General features: G+C 39.6%; 1 protein-coding gene across 1 annotated transcript in view; it reads left to right on the plus strand.

The window, feature by feature from the left end:
- The window catches only part of LOC106788691 (homeobox protein homothorax), a 326,486-nt gene that overhangs the window by 158,813 nt on the left and 142,583 nt on the right, over positions 1-25,090 (plus strand). Inside the window, exon 7 of the mRNA XM_014752177.1 lies at positions 10,361-10,471. Coding sequence (XP_014607663.1) covers positions 10,361-10,471 — 111 coding nt within the window. The remainder of the gene's footprint in view (positions 1-10,360; positions 10,472-25,090) is intronic.

Below are 25,090 nucleotides of genomic sequence, written 5' to 3' on the forward strand. Positions count from 1 at the left end.
AGAAAAAACCATACGCTCTCCACTACCTACCTAGTTGGTTTATAATAATAGTAACAACGTCCAACTAGACGATAAAAGAAAAAAAGCTTTCCATTTATTTATTTCTATTTTCTTCTTGACAAATCAATAGTTCATAAACATTTATTATTCTTTAAATATTATTTAAAATCTCATGCGTAATCGTTTATGAGATACGATATTTCGTATCAAATGTTTCTTAAAAAATAAACTAAATGTGCATGAGGAAATAAGAGAAATGTAGATAATACAAAAGCAGAGATAATAAATAAAGATGCAAATACGCGTAAATGTCAGCCGAAGAAAATGTTATTGCAAATAGTGATAGTAACAATAACAGGAGAATAACAATAGGTTTTGGTATTGGTACCGCATACATAAATGAAAGAAACAACATCTCGGTTGTGGATTTACGTAGCTTTCAGTATTGCTGAAAAACGTGAAATCGTCCGATGCATATGATTATTTATTGCTTTCGAAACCCGAGCGGACGGTTATATTGCGCTTTTCTATCGTACCCAGGTACGTACCGTGGCTGATAATGGAACTGGATTAACGTCGGCTCCGACTATTTACGAGCCGTCACGCACGTTACGCGAGGAAAACGAGACTTACGCAACTTTAACGTCCTCATTTTGATCTTCGACTTTGTCGCAGAACGAATTCCTCTTGATTCCATAAAAGAGGAGGTAGTGGTGGTGATTGAGGAATAGGAGTAGGAGGATCAGTGTAGAAGTAGGGATAGGAGAAGGAAGAGGAGGAGCCGGAAAAGTCGAGATGGAAGCTCGATTAGCTGTAATTTTTACGAAAAAAGGGAGAAGGAATCCTTCTCCATTTGTTCTCTCTCTCTCTCTCTCTCTCTCTCTCTCTCTCTCTTTTTCTTTTTCTTTCTTCTTTCCTTCCTTTCTTTTTATTTTTCTCTCTCCCTCTCTCTCGGTATTTTTTTTTTCGTTGTAATGTACATTCCAATTCATCTTCGTGCTCGTATAACACCATTGTATCCCGCTCGGCTCTCGGAGAAAAGCAATTCCGTGTTTTTCGCGAAAAAGAGCACCGAGGCATCTCTTTCGATTCTAACAAAACGTTCTCGCTCGGGTTGCTTCTCTCTTTTACTTTTTCTCTCTCTCTCTATTTTTTCCTTTTTTTTTTTTTTTTCTTTACTTTGCTTCTCTCGTAGCTACCGGTTATATCTTTCTCTTTCTTTATTTCTTTATTTCTTTCTTTCTTTCTTTCTTTCTTTCTCTATTTCGCTCGCCCTTTGACTCTTTCCCCTCTTTCTCGTTCCTTCTTCCAACGTGAACGCCACCCACCATCGCGGATCAATACACCGTAGCGAAGCGGCAGGCCCCCGTAAATGTGATTGTTGCTCGATTTCTTGCGTCTTAATTGCCTCTCGCTTAACGACGTAATTACCCGAGAAAAAAAGAAGCCGCTCTCGCTCGGCAGGGTCAGCACTCTCGGCCCTATCCTTTTTCGTCGCGTTCGTATCTCACCCTCTCCCTATCTTTTACACGATGATGAGAGGAGACTACGAGTGTGTATCTTTTCTCTCTTTCACTTTTTTCTTTTTTATTTTTTTTTCTTGTCTTTCTTTTTGCGCTTGTACATCTCTCTTTCTCGAGTATCGCCTTTTTCTTACTTCAATGGCATCGTCAAACACGCGTGACTCGTGTGCATCGGTCGCATAGTGCAATCATTGTGTCCTTTCCTTTACGCTAAAGAAAAAGGGGAATACCCTTTTACTACTCGTACAACACTTTATACAAGAGAAAAACTGATAGTTCGTATATTCACCGACGCGTGGCGCTTCGGCTTGGATCGTCCTGTACTTGCTAACAGCACCGTTAGCTGGCAGCACGGGCAAGGCACTTTTAGGTTTACTTCACAAAACCTAATTCGAAAACCGCGAATATTTGATTTCCTACGAAATCCGAAAAAAAGAATTCTTTTTCATAATAATTTTTAATACCATGATCTCAAATTAATCGCCAATTCAACGCGATTATAATACGATTGATCGTCGTGATGTGGAGATAGTAAAGGATGTGATTAATACAGAATAATCATGTTTTATACACTTTCATGTATACACACAATTTGTAAGCCAAATCCCAATGGGGGTTGTTGTTGCGCGTCGCACACACTTTCGTAAACCTCTTCAACAATTATATCTCTTCCTCTTTCTTTTTCAGTCTTTTCGGTCACGCTCGATCGGGCCGTCGCTTTGAAATATAAACAGTGCATTTGCATGTTTTCCGGATTTAATTAGCTCCGATGCTATTATTAATTGGTCGCGGGAGGTGCGGCAATGGTGGAGGTTGTGCGTCGATACGCGCGTCCGCAACCAACAGAGCCGTATTTACAATTTTCGTTCGTAAATAACAAAGCGCGGCGACGCCGCGGGCCGGATTTTAACGAGGGAATTAATAATCCCTCTCGGAACGAAACGCGGGGCTCGGGGGAAGGGGCGGGGAGGGAGGGAGGGCCGTTCGAACTGCCGTATAACGACGATCTCGCATAACCAAAGCGGCTCGTACCGAAAAAATGGGAAAAAAGAGAGAAATAGAGAGAGAGAAAGAATTTAGAGAGAGAGAGAGAAAGAAAGGGTGCTGCTAACAGTTCGCGAATCTCTCGAAATTGCCGATTCACGAGAATTACGAGTCACGTTTGTTGAATGCTTGCTGAAAGGATCCTCGATTATATATTTTTTATTTTTTCTTTTTTATTTTTATACAGTCAATAATACAAGCGTTTAAGTTCCATTTGGATGGCCGATAAATGAGATGTAACTGGTAGTTTAGTTTCATGTTATGTGATTTGATTTTCCTTTTTTCTTTTTCGTTTAAAAGAAATCGATTTTATTTAAAAAAATAAAAATAAAAGCGTTTTCATTTGTACTGCAGTATTTAGTTCCGCTAAAAGCGGTCACGTTTCTCGTTAACTATTTTTAAAGTTACTTCTTTCGTTCCGTTTCGTTTCCTTTGGTTATTTTAGAATTTATTACGTTACCTCTTTATCGGAATTTTGATAAGTCTAGCAGTTTGCTATATCGGGAAGTATTTTTTAATACGTTCTAATGTAAGTAAGCGTGGGAAGAGTAAAAAAAGAGGGAAAAATTTCTTTCGCGTTGAACTTGGCAGAAGAATGACGGTGCTTTTGTTTCACGGTCATAATTCAAGTTACGCGCCGTGGGTCGGTCAGTCCGGGCACGAGCACGAGCACGACATAGTTTATCATCATTTGGTTCGGACCTGCCACAACATTTTAAATCTCTCTCCCTCTTTCTATCTCTTCTGGTTCTACTCGTACATATAACGTATAATATATGAACACATGCTTACCATAAACGAGACTTGAGTTTCTATCCGTCGCTTTCTCGTATTTATTCTTACACTTACATATATATATTTCCTATTTAATATTGAAATAAACTTAACAAATCACAAAGTAATAATAAATATAGTATGGTAATTGAATTGATATTATTTTTCAAATTCTATTAAAAAGAAATAACATGTTTTAGAAAATGAAGAGAAATCCTATTGAGAGAAAAGTTCACGTTCGATTCGTTTGGAATGGAAGATATAGTAATACTAAATAGTGAGGGAAAGAGAGAGAGGGAGAGTCGATGGTCGAAGGGTTCGGCAACGTCAAGCACCGTCGATTCTCCGTGAATTTACGCTAAGTGCAACGGTGTTGCAGCGACGGGAGCGGTAATTCGGAGAACGTGGTCCTGGGGTCCCGGGGGCGGGTCGTAGGTCGGCAGGCAGAGTGCCAGAAAGAGAGGAGGACCGTGCCTGGGAACCTCCTCCTCTTCAACCTTCCTCTCTTCTCCTCTTCGTCCCTGTATTCCTCCTTCGTTCCTCTTCTCCTTCAAACCTACCTACTATATGCACAACGACTCGGAATTGTAGCGCTAATTAAACCAACGCGTGTCACTAGACTGACGTAACCGTTCGTGATTCCTCAGCGTCTACTACGTCCTCCTCCTCCTCCTCCTCCACCTCTTCTTCTTTCTCTTCCTCGTCCACCTATTTCACTCGTTACGCCTGGCCGGTCCTTCGGATGCTCCGAGTTTGGACGTTCGAAGGGCGGATTTACGATGGGGTTTTATTCCGAACGGGAAACATGGCCGACCGACCGACCGGGATTCCATTGTAAATCGTAATTGATATCGTTTCGTTCGCGATATCATTAATATTTATCCCCCGCGAGCATTCGTTAGATTCGCCCGATTGGAGCCGTTTCGATAACTCGCTACGTTCCGATTCGTCGGCGTGTAATTGCGCTCGATGCTCGATTTCGCGATCGAATTATTTTCGTTGTAATCTATACAATCGAAATAATAATCGTTTTCAATTCGAATAGAAAATATATAGATTGGTAAGTATATATAAAAGTATACGTACGTGTAGGTAGGAAGGGTTGTACGTATAAATGTGGGTGAAGATTCGTATCGAGAATAGTTGTCAATTAATTTATTTCTCGTATTAATGAATTTCTATTTTCTCTCGTTGTTAAAATTAAACCAAAAAGAAAAATAAAGATTATTATAATCGAGAAAAAAAGTAAGTAAAATATTAAAATACCACCAAGCATAGACGGCATTTAATAACAATCAATTAGGGCGTCAACGTTAATCACCTTTAAAGAGAATCCACGAGTACAATTAGAGAAATCTTTGGCGAATACCATCGAGCTCGTAGTCGTCGTAACCTTTTAGCAAAGATAGCCGGGGTTTTTCGATAAAAACAAAATGAAAGAAAAAAAGCAAACTTTTGCGAAATTATTCGTAAAGAAAAGCTACGGGAACTGTTGGTGGTTATGGTGATGGTGGTGGTACGGGGAGGGTCGAATTGCGACCGCGGCGTTAAGTGCCTATGTAAATTTGGAGTTGGACGCCACCGACGCCATCGAGAAAGAGTGTTAATTGCGAATTTGCGTTTTATAGAGGAAGTTCGCATTCGTACGTACGGAGAGTATGTACAACTTTCCACACGTTTCATTCGTTCGTTGGTTCGTTTGGTTGGTTGGTTGGTTGGTTGGTTGGTTGGTTGGTTGGTTGGTAGGTAGGTAGTTAGGTAGTTAGGTATATAGATAGATATACGTATTACTACATACGCAATGTCCACTGTTCTCAGCTGTCGTCGTTGAATTTACGTTAACACCTTTGTTCGATCTTATCTTCGGTACGGAGAGCGGGCCCTTCGACCGTTTCCATTACGCGCTTCTTGCCATTACGCGTTTAATGGTAATCGTGCGTTCGTACGACTCGAAATGCCAACCTATACTTCTCTCTCTCTCTTTCTCTCTCATATACGTGTATACGTATATATACAGCAGCTTGTGTATGTTCGTGGACGCAAGCGCAGCTTGCTTGCTTGCTTGCCAGTCGAACGCGAAACGTTCATTCTTATCTTTATTCCATTCGCTAATGCCGCCATGCTTTCCACGTTTGACGCTTATCGTAATCGTCCATACTTTTGAATACCTCAGCAATTAAGTAAGTCCCACCAATTCGTTTACAATTATGTCTGTTGTACGCTACTATTCGCTCGTTAAACGTTACCAATGTTGCGTATTTTCGAGTAAGAAAATTTACCACGCAAAAAATATGTATTATATTAATAATCCCGATATAATTTATTTGGGAAATTATAAAGAGAAATAAAAAGAAAATTGTACAGATATCACAAAAAGAAGTAGGGACTTTAGTTTTAAAGAATAATCTTTTTTTTTTTTGTTTGAAATCATTCGCTATCGCGAGAAGCAATAAAGGAGAGAGAAAGAGACAGAGAGTCAGGTGGTTACACACTCGAGACCGAGTCGGCGAGATAGCGAAAATCGCGCGGCGTGCTGCATACAATTAATTACTATGCTCGAGTACTCTCTCTCTCCTCCTCTCTCTCTCTCTCTCTTTTGAGTTGTCCTCTCGGATTCTCTGTGTGGACAGCAGCCGGCGAGAGAATTCGATCCTTTCGCGCGGCCCTCGTTACGGAGTACCGGCGCGTCCTGTTTATCTATTTGAATTCGAAAGACGAGCCGAGCGAACGAGCCGCGGTCCCGCAACAAATTACGTTTATCGGTCGTCATTAATCACTCGACTCTCCTCGAACATCTGCGAGGAGGCCACCTCCCGTTTCTTCCTCTTCTTCTTTTTCTTCTTCTTCTTCTACTTCTACTTCTACTTCTTCTTTTTCTGTTCATCTTCTTCCATTTTGTCTCTTACCAAAGACAAACGATTTCGCAACGACGACGACGTTTCAACGTTTACAAAATTTCTCTTGTTCGTCTTATCTTATATTATTTTCCTCCTCCTCCACCTCCTATTTTTCTGTTGATTTTCAAAAATATCAAATCCGCTTTACCCAGCCTAATCTTCCCAGGAGAAAATAATTTCAACACCCGTTCATTTATCCCCGATCGCTGATCTGAGGATTACTTTCGTCCTAAATAAAGAGAGAGAGAGAGAAAAATATAGAAAGAGGGTGCCAACCTCGAATAAATTATGCGTCTGCAACATCGGTGGTGGTGGTGGGTGGGTGGCTGAGAGGGAGAGATAGAGCTTAAGAAGAAGGATAGATCGATAGATAGATAGATAGATAGATAGAAGAAGAAAAGGCTAGAAAGGGAAAGATAGATCGTTAGATAGTGAGGAAGAGAGAGAGAGAGAGAGACTGAGAAACTAGAAGGAGAGCAGGTGCAAACTTGGCCTGTCAGGAAGTCGCTTACAGCTCGAGGACAAAAGCTTCCCGTGGGACTCGTGCTCTGCTGGAAACGCAGGTCTCGGGACTAGGGACCGAATAGGACGAAGAGAAAGAGAAACAGAGATAAAGATAGAGAGAGAGAGAGAGAGAGATGGAGGACGAGCCTAACTGTGAAATAACAGGCTTGCCTCCTCAACCCTCGTCCCGAAGATGCGAGCCTCATACGTCACTTCCTTACGGCGAAAGAGGGCGGCGTCTGAGGGTGAAAGCAAGTTATATTGATTTATTTATACCAAAGAGGCAAACTCTATATCTCTCTCTCTCTCTCTTTCTCTTTTGATGGGGTTATTGAGAATGCACTATTTAAATCTTTCTATTAAACTAGAACATTTGAGCATAAATATTTTTTCGGACACTCGCCAGATTAACGAGTTAAAGGAACATACGTATATACATAATACAAAAATAGAAAAATTAGAAATTGTTCGTATCACTTTAGGGGGAATGAAAACGAATAGTTTAGATAAAAAGAAAAAAGATTGGGGCGGGGGAGGGAGAGAGAAAAAAAGGAGAAGAAGTCGGTCGCGTGCCAGTCGAATTACATTTCAATTTATAAACGTCAAGTTGGATATTCGGATGCAAAAGTAAAGCGATAGTCGGTTGCTTGGACGATGATGACGTGGTCATCGTGCTGCTATCCATCCCGACCGTTCGACCGTTCCTCCTCATCTTCCTCTTCTTCTTTCCCTTCTTCTTTGCCTTCTTGGTCTTGGTCTTGGTCTTGGTTTCTACATGACTCGGGCGCGTGGCATGACTGTCGCGAACACGCGAACCCGTAGACCGAAGTTAACTCGCAATTTAGCCACGCACGGCGATCGTTCAAAAGAGACGTCTCACTTGATGCCACTTAGCAAATCCTCCCCAACCCACCCCCCCCCTTATTCTTTCTCTTTCTCAATCTTATTTTTCTTTCTTCAAATTCCTTTTCTCTCTCATTGAGTTGATTGGTTATTCCAAAGAATCTCCTTTACGATTAAGAAACGAGAAATATTATTTAAACTTTTACTTCGCGTGCAATAAAAGACCGATTTAAATTGTGGCAAGATAATAAGAAAATATTTTTAAACGACTTGTGCGTTGATCAAGTAGATTAGTTTGGAGTCAATGTTACGATCTTACTTAAATACCATCTCTTATTATCGTTATTTTCAATATACTTAAGAATAATTGTTAGAAGAATTCCGTATGAGTCCCTTGAGAGATATATCTAAGTACTTAGACTCTTACTTAGTTACTTACTTACTAACGTACATGCTTGCTTGCTTGCTTGCTTGCTTACTTACGTTACGCTAGAGAATAGAAAGATTTTTCATATTTTCCCACGGTAAATCAGAACTCGTGGGGTTAATGGGCCCAAAGCGTATGATTACAAGCTGTCTCCGAACGCTTATAAATCTTTTCTCATCGCCCTAGGATTCTTACTACAGGTATACAAAAGTATCTCTTTTCTCTCTATTTCTCTCTCTCTCTCTTTTCTTTTTTTTTTTCTTCTCTTTCTCTACTCGTTCAGTGGAATCTCGAAATAGCGGTGACGCACGATGCTCGTACTGGTCCAACCAGACGAAGAAACGTCTTCGAATATAATCCTGATATATTATTTCTTTCTTTCGTCTCGACGTATACCTAATATCAGATAGAAAAAGGAGACAAAATTTCGGAGACTTTACATCGAGAGAAGTGTAAAAACAGACACAGAGACAGACCACCGATACCGTTGTTACTTTTGGATTTTACCCTTCCCCGTTCGATCAGAATTATAATAGAACAGTTTCATGGATTCGTTTTTATTTAAATCCAAAAAAAATTCACTCCATTTTTATTCAATAAAACGTGAACAGTCGTATCTTACGAAAAATCATTCAATATGGTGTTAGATAGATTTTCTCTTAACAAGTTATTACTATCATTCATATGTGTTGTACTTATGCTGTTATGTTTGCCTCAGGTGATTCGAAAATAATCGCCATAACCCGTCATTTTGGTCTCGACCACGAATTGTCCCACCTACTTTAACCGCAACAACCGAGTTTTAAGGGCCTATCATTTTCTTCGGACCGTCTAATCAATGTTTTCTAAGAGAATTATGGAATAATAAAGACGCTCTTTCATGCATTCCATCGTTCACGGAGGAATTTGATTTTTGTTCTTTTTTTTCGGTTTTTATCATACTTTTCCCATGTTTAATGTTAAGCGTATACGCTTATGTATATATGCGTGCGTGTATGTGTTTGAGACATCGGCTTGTCACAAGAAATGTTGCTACATCGTACGTGTCTAACTAAGTGACATGTGGTAGCAAACGTATTAAGGATATAATTTTCATAGAAATAGAAGAGAATGAGTGAATGAGTGAGAGAGTAAGCGAAGGGATGGCAAGGGGAGGGAAGAGGTAGAGATAGGAGGGTATATTCCAGAGATAAGACTATATCCTCTCTCATCCAGCAAGACCTTTTCCTCTCCCTCTCTCTTTCTCCCTCTCTCTCTCTCTCTCTTCCTTGCGAAATTACTTCGCTCCGTGGCTTACTCTTATCCCGTACGGTGGCACCCTTTCTTACCGTGTATCCTCATTCGCTCGGGATCTACGTGGAAATAAAGTAGACGCCTTTTCCTATTTTCGCATCCGGAAAATTGCACTTACCTTCTCGTCTCTTTTATCTTTTCTTTAGTAGACAATAATAATAATAATAATAATAATACTAATGATGATATCAATTATATCAAAATTAATGACGTTAATGACAGTGATAATAATGCACGGAAGGGAAGGATTGGTTCGCGATTGTTAGAATAAAATAATATATATTTTTTGTTTTAATCGAAATGTTATACGATGAAGTTTGTTTTTTCGTGAATCTCATCGCGAACGTCCATTAAAAAAGGGAAGTCGATTAAACTTACGTTTCGTGTAGTCCCCGAATATAAATTTGGAGATAAAAGCAAATGTTGTCTCTCTCTCTCATTCTCTCATACACATACGCGAGCAAACTTCTATTTACTTTACAGCACGTCGCTTCGGAGTTTATTCCGTGATAATAAATTTTTTATCGGACTTTCGCTCGTTCGCGGATAAGCGCGCGATGCATTTATCGTGCTGCACCGTTAGGCGGATAAACGATCGAACGAATAACGCTCTGTAATCGGACGTGCTCTTTGCCGCGCTTATTCAATTATTTTTATCACAACTTTATTGTTTCCGGTTCTCGGTGTACAGGGAGAGAAAGGGACAGGGAAAAAGAAACGAAAGGAAACTATATCATTTTCGTCACCTATTTTTTTTTTCGGTTCTTCGTCAATACGTTTCGATCGATATCTTTTTCGTAACATAATTTATCATCTAATAAATAATTTCAGGTATGAAGGTGTTAGTCTCGGGAAAAAAAAAAGAAATTACTTGAAATTCTGCATCGAACACCTTATTGATTTTTACAATTTAAATAAGCTATAATTATGATCGTAAATATTTGTTTGAAAATTATATTTTCTTTTAAATGAACTGGTTACGAATCCAAATCGATGTATACGAAATTGTCGATGAAAGTAAATATGATAAAAATAATAATGATTTGTTTTAACAGGAAAATGGTGTCCGCGTAGAGAATGGAGTTCGCCGCCGGACGCGCAAAGAGCGGCGAGCGATGCAGCGCGTCGTGGGGTCCTTTATTCCTCCGTCTTCCTCGGCAGTCCCGGTAAGTTAATAAGAAAAAATCAAGTGCATTCAAATGTATATAATATAAATATTAACACACCCATATATCTATATACATATATAAAAATACATAGGGGTATCTGAAGCATATCAAAAGCTAAGTTAACAAGCCACCCTGAAGAAGAAACCAGCTTGGTATCAATCTCAATCAACCCTCGCAAGTTAGATAGAAAGAGTTTAACTATATATGGAACACGTATTCCTGCATATGCAAACACACACTTCCACGTATACATACATACATATATCTCGGTACACTTAACGACATTTTTTCGCGCGCGTGAACACTCTCCGTTTCGATGCCATTAATCATGGGAATATTATCAGTGCTAGTTTGCGCGTACGTTCGACGAGATAGGAAAAAGACGGTGGTAAAAAAGGGGGAGGCGTAGGTGTACGTAGTAATACCCATATGCAAAGAGGCCTGTCTCTCTCTCTCTCTCTCTCTCTCTCTCTTTTTCTCTCTTATTCTTGTTGACGATGAGGAAAAGGAAGAGGAAGAGGAAGAGGAGGGCGAGTAGCATACACGCATAGCACAACGATGGGAGGAGCGAATCGCGAACGGAGCATAAACAAGTTTTAATCGTGCCTCGAGCATTCGCCGCGTTGAATAAATATTGATATCGGCTGACGCGACGGCCAATCAGAATCGGGGCTTATAAAACAGGGCGCTTACACCTCTCTCTCTCTCTCTCTTTCTCTCTTTCTCGCTTTCTATCTATCTATCTATCTGTCTGTCTCTCCTTTTTTCTCTCTTTCCTCTCTCGTTTCTCGAGTACGGTGACGCACGTATACTACAAAACAGCAGCAACAGCAGCAGCTGCTATCGCACGAAAATAATGATCATTATTCCAGCTCCGTAATTGCGACGAAGGTTCGTTTGATAGATTCGACCCATCGGAAAGTCTTTTACTTATTTCCATATTCTTTTACGTTTTTCCTTTTTTTCATCTTCTTCTTCTTCTTTTATTTATACACATTTTTGTGTTCTCACATCTCGTAGAAATACGCTTTAAGCGTTTAATTTTTATTATTGTCTTCAAAATCTTTGTGAAATTAAATATAACTATAGACACAAGGAATGTGTTCGTATAAATTCAAAGTTAATTATTATATTAAGTTTGATTTTGAGATAACTAATTCACGATAGTAGATTATTTGAAAGGAAGAAAGAACGCGAACAAAATTTGACGAATCTTTTTCGAAAAAAGTTGGAGAGAAAAAAGTAAAAGAAAAATAGAAAGTAAAGTATAAAGTAGGGTAGATAGAGAGAGAGAGAGAGAGAGAGCACTTTCTCTCGTTGATAAGTAATCGAATGAGTAATCGGGCCATTCCGACGGGTACGTAAAGGTTCATCACGAAAAGACGGGGAAATATATATCGCATGCGCATGCGCGTCTATCCTCCTGCGTAAGTGTATATAAGTATATATATATATTTATATCCATCTCTCTCTTTCTCGAAAAGGAAAAGGATAGGATAAGAGAGAGAGAGAGAGAGAGAGAGAAGAACGGTCCTTCTGCCGGTGCAAAGAGAAGAAGAGAAGGTTGCCGTACTAGTCCTCTCATTCTCCCTCTCTCCCTCTCTCTCTCTTTCTAGATGTATATATCTGTGTGTGTGTGTGTGTGTACGTGCGTGCGAGAGAGAAAAAGAGAGAATGAGAGAGAAACTGAGAGGGCAAGAGACGTGAGGAGTCTCCATGGCAACGAGGCGAGGCGGGATTGCGACGGTAACCATGGCAGCCGTGAGTTCCTCTCTCGGGCCGACCTGTCTGTCCTCTTTCTGGAGCCTCCTCGTTCTCCTCTCGTCTGCTGCTCCTCTTCCTTCCGCCCACGGAACGCGCGAGTCACGGCCGATCCCGTAGGAGGGAGGGAACAAGGAGGACCGCTTCTACTACCCGAACGAAAACCCTCCTTCCTTCTTTTCTTCCTTCCTTCCTTCCTTCCTTCTTTCTTTCTTTCTTTCTTTCTTTCTTTCTTTATTCCCTCATCTTCCTATCTGTTGTTCTCTTCTCTTCTCTTTCTTTATTTCTGATTTCTCTCCTCCGGTTTCATTATTTTTCTGCCTTGTTTTTCTTGTGCCTGTAATCAAAAATTTCATTTATTTTAAAGATCATTTTTATTATGAATTTTTTTTGTCGATTATTATTTCGTTGGTCGATCGACAATTTGTTCTTTTTTTTTTTTTTTTTNCATTTATTTTAAAGATCATTTTTATTATGAATTTTTTTTGTCGATTATTATTTCGTTGGTCGATCGACAATTTGTTCTTTTTTTTTTTTTTTTTTATTGGTTTATCGATAGTACTCATTTATTTTCTGCAATGAGAATAACTTGAATTTAATTGTAATTGCGCTTTTATTTTTTCTTTTCTTTTCACGTCATTGTATTTTAATATGAACATATTTGTTTATCGTTTTAATAAATATTTTTTGATCAGATATTAATAGATAGATCGTCGTTAAATATTAAAGAGAAAATAAACGCGACTTTAAATATATTCTCACATTCATTTAAATAATAATCAAATTCCGCAGATGTTCAGATTATAGATTCTTGAAAATTGTATGAGGTCTCTCTTTCTCTCTCTCTTCAAAATCATTGATTGCAAAATTAATACCGTAAATGTTATACAAATTTTTAATCCTTTTGAAATATTTGTGATATTTATGTATATATACAACTATTTATTTCCAATCGTTTATTTCGATTTCATAAGATTATCCATGTAACAGTCTGAGTTAATATTTCTCGGCCATAATCCCTCTAACTATTCCACGCCTCTCAAGCAACCTTCCTGTCTTTCGACGACTGGGTTCCAGATATATAATACAAACGAATAACGAAGTTGTTTCTCGCGTTTACGATCATCGGTTCTCTTGGTAATACCGAGAACCAAGACTTATTATAATTCATGCTAATGCGAGAATGTACCATATCAATTTCGATTAATTATTATGATTCGTTAATATCACCACAATTTTTTCTCGTTATTTCTTCAGACGAATTTCATTATATTTATAAAACGCGACGTGATCGTTACTATGTAAAAAGAAAGTAAGAATTACGACGTGAATTGATAATTAAATAGGTTACGAATGATTTTAAAAGTAGTCAAATTCAAGAGTTATTATGTCTACGAAAAAAAGACAAAAAAAGAAAAAGAAAAAGAAACAATAATTTATTCAACCACATTGATCGACGTTATTCTAATTAATTCATTAATCAAATGTGATTATCCAGAAAAAAAAGAAAAGAAAAAAAAAAAGAAAGAAAGAAAAGAAAATTTAATTCACAATGGTATTTTTCTACAATATTTTTACAATCACCCGTAACTACCAATTACAAGGATCATATATTCATTCCATGTAACATATGAGTTGATGAAAGATTTATGAACACACATTCAATGGGGGGAAAGAGAGCCATTAAAATTCGATACATTATAATACGCTATAAACGACTAATTTTATAATCCTGACAAGGAATAAATTATCTCTTAGGACGGATCATCACGCATGTGCCATACGACGATTGACGTAAATATCGTAGACCAATCGAGATTATTGAGAAAAATAAAGAGGGTTTTACGTTTTAGTTTAATTTATAGGATTCACGCATTCCATCATGAATCGTTCTTTGATTCTAACCGTACGACTTTTCGATAAGTCGAGTTTCTTGTATTATGCGGGTGCGCGTGTGTGTGTGTGTGTGTGTTTATGTGTGAATGCATGCTTGCTTATTCGCCTACGTTTCTCGCCTCTCCGACGACATATTTTCGTCTCACCATTTATTATTACGAAAAGAAGTAGAGGCACGCACACGGTTCTACTCTTTAACATATCTCCCTCTCCCCCTCCTCACCCCCTCCTTATGTTATTTCGAGTTATAGGAACACGTACGTATCCGAGTAACATCCAAATGTTTCTTCTTATTTCGTCGATAAAAAATAAACGAAAACCAGGTCGATCTTAACTCGAACGATTTTATTTTCCTCTAAAGATATTCGCAGAGAGAAACGAGAGGAGGACCATAACGTTGATAGTTTACGTACCGACGACACCCCGAGTGCCCGTGTTCCATTCGGTTGCCAGAAAAGAGATCATCAAACTTTAAACTAGTAAAACAGAGAGAGAGAGAGAAATCAAACGAATTAGGACGAGGCCGCGAAACAAATTCGAGAGAGATCGGTACACGACCACAAAACGCGTCTCATCCACCCGTGATCTCGTTAGTTCGCGAACCTTGTTCCTTTCTACTTAAAAAAAGGGCTTTCAATGGAAGGAGGAGAGGGCTGGGAGGGTGAGAAATCGGACGAGAAATTCTCTCGCTTTTCGGTTTCGCTTTTTCGTGGCTCGCACGTCATAGACTCACCCTAGAAACGACTCGAGAGGTACTCTCTATGTTATATGCGTGTGTGTGTGTTGGTGATGGTGGGCTCACGGTGTGCCACCCTTTTCCCTGAGTGTAGCGTAATGTAAGGGTTGCGCGTCCGCGTCGGCGTTTAGGGTGAGAGAGTTTAAAACCCCTCGGGACTTGAGGTCCGGGCCAGTTAGATTTATCGGATGTTTTGGTTGGCGGCCATTGTTAGCCATCCTCTCTTTCTCTTTCTCTTCTCTTCTCTTCTCTGCTAGCCTTTCGTTTCTCATTCTACGTTCTACTCGTCGCACATTGGCGTAGTCGTGATCGTTTAGGGGGGTGGAGGATGGTTGTGGGGGCAGAGGAGTTCTTTCTTTTTCCGTTTTTTTTTTCGAACGGACTTTCGGATATGACTCGACTCGAGATTGACGTCAACGATAACATAGGTCATCGTATCTCGAGATATCGGTTCAGAGAAATAGAACTTTTTCCGTCGTTCCTTTTCTTATATATATATATATATATATATACGTGCTTTTTTGTCTCCTTTCCGTTTCTTCACGAATGAGGAGGACTGGTTGTTCTCGTTGATGATCGCGTGGTTTTTTTCCTTTATTTTTCTCATATATATGTTAGAATAAAAAGAAGATATCTTACGCAAGAGATAGATTGCGTTCGATTTATGAAACACAAAACTTTTCGTTCTTCTATTACTTACGTTTCTCGTTCGTTTTATTATCTCGCTTTTTTATTTTTTTCTCTCTCTCTCTCTTCGATCGGAATTTATGCACATCGGATTGGATTTACATTAATTTCGTATATTACGATAGAAAATCTAGTCTAGATTTAATTAATGTTACGATTTACTGCTATTACCCTTCCTATTATTTTTCTTCTTCTTCAATAGATCAAACATTTAAAACGTACATTCAATTCGTTCTAAGTTTACCGATGAAAACTTTACGCGTAACGAAAACACGAAAGATCTAATTTCAATTCCATCATTATAATCCTTTGAATTTTCCCTTTTTCTTTTTTTCTTTATTTGTATTTCTTTTTTCTTTTTTTGAATGCACACTCGATTCCTAAAAGGTGGCGGCGGCGAATCATCCTCTCGTAGAATATTTCAACTCATGAATGAAAGAGAAACCTCCTAACGGACAAATTGACGAGTCTCGACTCGTCGGGGAAACTCGCTCGTTTATTCAGCGCTGACAGTCCGTTTGGCTAATGTAGAAGGCAGACCTCGGTTTGAACGTCTACATTCTTCGATATCCATAATTCATCGACGAAATCGACGACGCACGGATAATCCGAAAACGTCTAGGGGAGGGGTCAAACAAAAAGAGAGAGAGATAGAGAGAGTAAGAATCAACTAACGCGATTTTCGAATAATTATACAACAATAGTCTTATTTCTCCAACAAAAAAAAGAAGAAAAAAAGAAGAGGAGAGGGAGGGTTTTGTTTTTTAAGAAGGAGAAGTTCTCAGAGAAGAGGTAAAATTCTCTCGTGTAATCTTGAAGGGCCAGCTCGTGTTCTTCGATTAGTAGAATACCGACCCGACAGTGACCCTCTCTTTCCCTTCCTCGTTCTTTCCTTCTTTATTTCTTTTCTCTTTCTTTTCTACTCTCATCGAGCAAGTAGACGCAACAACCAACCATAGCTGGAAGAGAAAAGGAAGAGGAATCTTTCCTTCCATCTTCCTTTCTCTCTCGCGTTCTATCTCGTGGCACTGATTGGACGATCCATCACCGACCTTTTCTCTTTCTCTTTATCTATCTCCTATCTCTATCTCCTACCTCTATCTCCTTTCTCGGGACATGTAGTTGAGGTATACGCATATATGCGTATTCACGTACGTAACTTTTCTGTCGCGAGTTTGCACACAATCACGGTGGGCCTTTTGCACGTACGAACGAACGAAAGAGAGAGAAAGAAAAAGAGGGAAAGATCGCATACCGGCAACTATTGCCCAGAGGGGCAGCCATTCTCTGAAAAATAGAGAGGGAAGGAAAGAGATAGTGGGAGGATAATTGGTTCCCATGGAGGCAGAAAACGCTTCGTTCGAAAACGTCCCAGTCGAAAAACTCCGCTTGCCGCGTAGTCAAAGCTAGCGGAAGAGACTTCATGGAAGAGGAGTGGATGAAAGAGGAGGAATAGCAGAAGAGGGGAAACAGGAGGGTGAAACGAAGACGAGAATGCTATCGGAAAACCGATCGTCGATGTTCCATTTAACGGATGAAAATTCGCCTCTTACCGAGTCTAAAGCTTATCTTTATATTCCTAGGTATAATACAGGATGTCTCATTTTAATATAATATCGGAAATTGTTTAATATCCAAATGCGTTGGTATAAATCTTTTTTTCAATTTGTTAATATTGAATTATTGGCGTTTTATTTAAAAATATAATAGACTAAGAATTTTGGTAAAACGCACAAATGACAGTACAATTTCTTATTTTTCATTTGTAAAGAGAAGAATATATCGATGCTATATATATCCACATATCGTTTAGGAAAGAGTTTAAAAGAGTGATAGAGAGAGAGAGAGAAGGAAAGAGAGTGGTAGACGATAAGAATGATGAGTCTCGCGAAATGTACGCGGTCCGTGCTGGCAGCTTTGGACCGCATTCATTAGTTCCTTATTCAAAGGCACGGAAATAGTTCCGGAGTTACACGAGGCACAAAGCACAAAGCTCTGCCGCGGAACAATGAGAGATAGAAGGGTAGAATGAGGGAGAGAGACAGAGAAGGGCCGACTGCAGATTTCATGAAGTTCAAGATAGGCACAATGGTTTAGCCGCTGAGAGTACAGCTTCTCTCTCTCTGTCTTTTACACATTTCATATTTATATATATATATTTATATATATATATATACATATACATCCCTTTTCATCTCCATCTCGTTCTATTCGCAATATTCATACGTGTTGAATATATTAATACTCCGAGAGATATGTAAAATGTGTGATTGTATATGTGTGCGCGTATATGTTTAACTATGTCTCTTTCTATTTCTCATTCTCTCTTTCTATCTGGTTCGGGGGTTCGGTCTACTGGTTGGCTGCAATATTAGTGAAATGTGTCTCAGAGTATGCCCATGTGCGACTCCGATATTAAACAGCAGCCGTCGCTGCATCTGCGCTTTACTCTCTCACCCCGTACCACCAGCATCGTCGACGTCCTTGCTCTCCAAACTTACTCTCTCGTGTACCTTCGTGTTTTCATACAGACTTTAACCGACTAGAGAAATTTCAACTCCTACTTTCTTCCTCTCTATATATTTCTATCTCTCTTTCTAACACTTTTATCGAAAAATAATGTGTCCAAGGTATAGCATGTCGGGTGTCGTGTCGCTACGGTGCCACGGAGCCGCGCGATATTTTTCGAAATATGAAATTTGAGAAGTATTAGTACGTCATGGGAAGGTGTTGGTAGAGCAGCTGTTGGTAATGGTAGTAGCTAGGATCGTTCTCCGTTATAATCTTCTTCTTTTTCCTTTTTTTTTTTTTTTTATCTTTACTATAATAGTAACACTAAGTGCGACTCGGTATTGAACGATAATAATTCATATGCACAATTATATTATAATATCGTTTTATAACAATTTTCTTATTTCGGTCTCATGACGTTGAAGAAAGAGAGATAGAGTGAGTGAATTTTTGTCCTATACCCTTTTATTCCTTCTGAGAACGTGACTTGTTTTCTTATTCATAACCGTAACGTGATCATCCAACGTCGATCGTGAGCTTCACGATGTAATAACTCGAGATTAAGTTTGAGTGCCTCCCTGCTTATTTTGATTTCATTTTTTCTCTTTTATTTTATTTTTTTTTTTCACTTTCAGAAGAATGAGAACGTATTCGCTGCGTGCACGTCTAATAATCGAACAAAACGAGCGCTTGCTAGCTCGTTCGTTCGTTCGAATCAAGTCACGGTCTTTCGATGCAACCCCTCATTATCGTTCACCGGGACGTGGACCAACCTTATCCTACCTCGGCGGTTTACCGATTACGATCGTTTCTCGCGACGTAATCGACGGCACTTTGCATGATCGACGCACCCTCCTCCTCCCCATCCTTCTTTCTAATAATTTACCCTCATTTTTTCTACCTTCTACGATAAGAGAAACAAAAAAACTCGATCGGGTTGAGAAAGAAAAATCGTTGTAGATCCTATTTCTTCTCTTTTTTTCGGAAAATACAAAAACGGAAAAAAAAGAAAGAAAGGAAGGATGGAAAGAAAGAGAAAGAGAGGGAGAGCGAGGACAGAGGAATAATTAAAACGTGAATTTGACTGTAGGGGAAAAATAAGGGGGTGGGTTGTTGTTGGACGAGAACTTTAAAAGGGAAGAAAAGAGCCGAAAGAATTTGAGAAAGAGATGATATCCATTTAAAAAAAGAAACGCCACTGAGAGATAGAGATAGGTAACATTGTGGAAACAGACAAAGATGGAGAAAGGTAAAAAAAGAAAAAGAGAGAGATAGAGAGAGAAAATGTGAAAGTAGGAAGGGTGCTTCGCCGTTCGTTTCTCGGTGGTAGCAGCGCATCGGTTCAGCCCTCTCTGTCTTTCTCCACCTAAACCTCCTCCACCACCACCTCCACCTCCACCTCCAGCTCTAGTTCACCTCGAGCGTGCCCCTACACGTAGCTCTCCCAACGTACGGTCCTGGAACGGCGGTAGCAGCACCATCACCACCACCACCACCACCACCACCACCGGCACCCAATCCAGACCCTACGGCTGTCAAACGCAGCCCGAATCTTCTTCTGCTCGTGACAGCCTGGAAATGAAGAGAGTGCCCCGTGCACGCCGTATTCTACCGCTTCCTACGTGCGTTCTCACCGCCGCCGGCTTTCCACACACGCGACTCCCTTTAATCCGCCTCTGCGACCTCGGACTCAACCCTTTTTTCCTTTTTTTTCCCCTCCTCCTTTCTTTCCTTTTTTCCTTTTTTTTTACTCCCCCCTCACCACCACCCGTTTCTCTCATTCCTTCTTTTTATTTTTCTCCCACCCCTCCCCACTTTTTTCTCTCCACCTTTATCCTACGAACATCTCATCTTCCTTTTTTTACCAAAACCAAATTAATCTCCTCTATGTTGTACACGTGAAGCGTATTATTTTTTAGAGAATTTCTTTTTTCATTTTTGGTGGTTGTTCCTTGCGTTTGTTTATTTAAAATTGTACGGTTTTGACAATCAAAGATCATTAGTCGGGTTAGAGAGGAAGTTTTAACGTTCTGTTTTTTTTTTCTTTTTGGCTAACGTGTTTCGTAGTTAGATAGGCCACGAGTGTGTGGTCGAGAGACCGTCCGATTACGAAGCGCTTTTCGAGCTCGATCATTAGCGCAATTATTATTGTGTCGGAGTACAATGAGCGTACCGCCATCGTTGAACAACGATAAAAGGTGAACAGGGTGGAGAGCAGGGTGGATAAAAAAAGATGAAAATAATAAGAGAGAAACGTGTTCGTAATAGAAGAGTTGCGCGTATATTTATTTCGTAGTCAAGGAACAAAAATAGTAAAGGAAGGGACGTAGAAAAGAAAGCTTTTAATGAAGAAGGAAGAAAGGGAAGAAGTGCCTTTTACTCGCTAATTGCGTTTCGTTTGTCCTACACACTTATTGCACAATTTTATTCTTACAATATCCATTATTTTTCTCAATCGAAAGAAAGGATGCGCGTTTGCTTACAAGTTTTATTCGTTTAAATATTCTCCTCGTTTATAAACGATTGTATTAAAATTAACTTCTTAATTGCGTATATCAATTCATTCGTTTTTAATGACCTTTCACTTTTCTACTTTAAAAATAAAGAAAAGACCATAAAGAAGCATTAACGAACGGTCAATTTTCGATCTATCTAATACGTGCGACTAGAAGGGAAAAGACAGTAAGAGAGAGAAAGGGAAATAAATAAAATTTAGGTTCTCGTTACAAGTGGTGGAATTTTTTGATCGTACACTCTTGGACGCTTTTAATTGAGACACGTTTCCCTCTTTCGAGTTTCTTCCGCCAACGTATACTATACTTTCCTCTCTTTCTCTCTTTCTTTCTTTCATTCTTTCTATCTTCCTTTCTCAATTCCATACAGAGTTTGAGGGAAAAAGAGACGACACAAATTATTATGCCAGTCCAGTCGGGTACTCTTATCTTTCTGCCGGCTTGTTTCTCACCCCGCCCTATTAGTTCACCGTGTCCGGAGAATCTATACTCCTTTACCTTATTTTCTTTTCTTTTCTTTTATTTTATTTCTATCTATCTCCCTTTCTCTCTACCTCTTTCGCAAGTTTCTCTACGTGGTATTAAAGCGAGTCACCGGCGTCCAACGAGAGCTGTGAAATACTGCGACTCGATTTCAACACCTCGGCATCGTTAATTAGCGGTGCCACTCGACTTTTATTCCAGCAGCTTCCTCGTGTTTAATTACAACCACAGAGAAGAAGAAGAAGAAGAAGAAGAAGAAGAAGAAGGGGAAGAAGGAGAGGACCAAAGATGGTGGATGATGATGGTTGTGCTGGTGGTTGTGCTGCTGCTGCTGTTCCTGGTGGTGGTGGTGATTATGTGCGCGCGTGTGCTATGTTATCTCTTCTACCTGTCGGACGTGACACACTAACTCTCACGAGTTCTCTTACACACGCATACCAACTTTCTCTCTTTCTATCTTTTTTTTTTTTTTCTTACCTTTCCTATTTTATTTTAGTTCTCTTTCCTTTTTCTTTTACTGTACGAGCCGTATCTTCGATCGTGTCGACGATTCGATAATGAGGTCGTGGCTTCCTCCGACTTGGAGGCGTCTTCGATCCAAGAGAGAGAGAGAGAGAGAGAGAGAGAGAGAGAGAGAAAAGGAATATATTTACCCATCTTGGAACATGGCACCTCTGTTAGTTTGTCAGGCGATCGGTGTTTTTCGAAGGAGGGAATGTTGGACAACGATACGCTATCGTTCGATCAAACCTCGCGTCCGGAGTAATAACAGGTGTCGCTTGTCGTTCTTTATTAACTTCGCTCGCGCGAGTTCTTCACTTTTTTTTACACACATACTCTTTCCCCCCTCTCTCTCTCTCTCTTTCTATCTGTCTACGTTTCTCCGGTTCGATAAATCGATCAGGAGTCTCATCTCGAAAATCGACTACTTTTTCCTTCGTGTTCGACCTCATGTTGTTCGCACTTATGTTAGAAAAGCTGACAGGAAACAGATTCGTTTCCCACCACCATCATCAACCAGTCGTTCGTTCTTTCGTTCATTCGTTCGTTCATTCGTTTGTTTGTTTGTTTGTTTGTTTGCGTTAATTCTTCGCCGAAGAAAAGCTTATACAGAGGGTGGCTGCACGCGGTATAGGTCAATGGGAAACTAATTGTCGACGTTTCGAGGGTGCCTGCAGGAGCAAGGGTGCTAGCTATTACTCCGAGGGTCGATTCGAGGGTCGCTCGAGGAGAAGTCCGAACACTCGAGAGAACGAGAACTAGAGAAAGATAGAAAGGGAACGAGAGAATAGAGAATAGTCTAGCTGACTATGTGGATATGTTGTTTGGACCGGTGAGACGAAACACGCCGCTGTGGACTACTACTCTCCTTCGAATGGGGTTGAGAAGCCCGAACGAGGACGCACTTCACTCTCGAGAACACCGACAACAGATTGCTCTGACGAAAGAAACAATAGGAGGAGACCTGCCTGCCCTTGCTCTTCCTTCTTTTTATCTTTTTTTTTCCTTTTTGCCCACCTAAAACTTCCCTTATTTCTTTATCTTTAACAAAGAATGTGGTTTTATTCTTGCCTCGCAATTTATGGAAAACACGCGAAACGCGATCGATCTTTCAACAAACTACAACCTTTTCTCTTTTTGGTTTCGAGGTGGCGTTACTCTTAAACGGCCTTGACTTTCCATGTCCCTTTTATAAATTCGTCGTGTTAATTAATCACTCGTGTCAGAGGGAAAGAAAGATATATCGGACAATTCGAAAATATCTTTTACATAATCTTTGAATGTTCAGGGTGCGATGCCACGGGTGGGATCAATGATCTTACGTAGGATCCAACGAACAATCGTTCATACATTTTTTTGTTCGACTTTAACGGGAGAAACGCGAAATTCTCTGAAATTTTTCGACCGTTGTCTATTATATTCGAGAACGAAAATCGAAGTTAAAATAAAATAAGAGGAAGAAAAAACAAGGGAAAAAGATAGGATAATGGAGCAGGGCGAATGCTGATATACATATATTATGTAGATAGGCGAGAAGTAGGTGTAGAGGGTATGTAAAAAAGCTGTGCTAAAGGAAAGAAGGAGACCCGCGTGGGCGAGACATTCCGTAATTTTACGATTATTTTACCACCGGTTCTCAAGCTAAAACATAAGACATTATTTTATCGTCTCGCACTTATTTTCGTTAATCCTTTCCGAAAGAAGGAAGTTCGACGACGAGAGTTCGAACGGTAAAGTCTACGACAAAAATTGTCTACCCTTTTATTTTCTTTTCTTTTCTTTTTTTTTCTTTCTTCCTCTTCATATTTGCCCACATTCTTTCCCTTTTTTATTTCTCCTAATGCAACCTCCTTTTTTTCGTCTTATTTCGACGGTAAACAACAAATAATGATACCGAAGGGAGAACAGCTTAGGAAAAGTAAAAAAAATAAGAAAGAAATTAAAAGAATTCGGGGGTTTGAGAAAAATAGTATAATCGTTCCCTCCTTGGCGTCGTTTTCGTTTCGGTCTTGCTCGTCTTTGTCGCAGCTGTCGCTGTTTTGTCTGCGCTTTTGCTCGTTCCCTGTCCTTTTCTATCCTACTCTTTTCTTTCTCTCTCTCTCTCTCTCTCTCTCTCTGACGATGTTCTTGCTATTTTCGTACACGTTAAAAATGCATCCATCGAGTCACGTCAACGCGCCCATTCGCTGCCACGTCGTCGACCTTCCTCCTCTCGGTTGGTATCCTATCCTATCCTATCCTCTTACTTCCCTTCGAACTTCGATCCTTCGAGAGATCGGATGGGTCTAACGAGCAACCATTATGCATCCACGCAGATGCATCTATCCTTTTCTACGAGATACGTGATTTTATTGTTCGACGGTAAAATCTTGCTCCTCCATGTTTCCTTCCATTTTCTATATTTTTCTTTTTCTTATTCTGATATCACCCGAGTGGTTGGTAATGAGTCCAAGCGTAATTAACATTTATAAAATCGACGTTATAAAATGAGACGAATTAATCATTACAAAAGATTTATCATTTTTTATTATGTCGTTCCTATATAATTATAGCAACGATTATTTAATTTTTTTTTGTTTTTATTAATTCTCGTTACAAAGAACGAAGTATTTTATTATTCTCTCAAAGGTAAATATTCGTTGGTTCGCGAAATCAGCGAGGAACAGGACACAAACCCGAGTTAAACATCGTGTTTCGAAGAAGATAGAAAGAAATAAAGGAAGGAATGGAAAGGAAGAACGAGAGAGAGATTCGATCGAATGAAGCGAGAGGAGATGCGTTGCCTGGGGGTTAGACGTACATAAGATGGAGTCTGGTTTGATGGAATGCTGCCTCCATCCCGACCCTTTCGTCTGTCCTTCCCCTCGACCCTCTCTTCCCTCTCTCCTTCGATCTTAACCACCTCGAGAAAGAAAGAGGGAAAGAAAGAGAAAGAGAGAGAAATTCTCCCACCACCATCTTTGAGAAAGAAGGATGCGTGCGAGAGAGCAACGTGAATGCTTTCGGAACGCTTCGAACCGTAATATCCGCCTAAGGTAGCCGATTGGATGAACCGCCATATTTGGAGCACTCGTATAAAATCTCTTCTATTTTATCGTGCCATACTCGTCTTGAATTTCCACGTAGAATACTTTCTTACTTTCATAATTATCCCGACAAATATCAAACGAGAAACAAAGAGAGAGAAAGAGAGAGAGGAAGAAGAGAAGAAGAGAAGAGAGATTAATTCAATTATTTTTATTGTAATTTTGCTTATTAACAAATCTTATCGATCGTATTTATTGAGTAATCGAATTAATAAATCGAAAGAAACTCGTTTCTATTTTCAATATTATCTTCAATCATGTCTTTACATTTTTATTCCTTCTCATCTTCATCTCTTTTTACCTCTTATACTTATTTATTATTTTTTTTTCTTCCAAGAATAAAAGAAAAAAAGAAAAATTGCGATAACCGCTTCGACTCGGTCGATCGCTTTCGAATAAACGGAAATTCGAAATTACGAGGGAGAATAATCACGTAACGGTT

Source organism: Polistes canadensis, unplaced genomic scaffold (assembly GCF_001313835.1).
Source record: "Polistes canadensis isolate GaletaPanama2010 unplaced genomic scaffold, ASM131383v1 scaffold_149, whole genome shotgun sequence".
Classification (NCBI taxonomy): Eukaryota; Metazoa; Arthropoda; class Insecta; order Hymenoptera; family Vespidae; genus Polistes; species Polistes canadensis.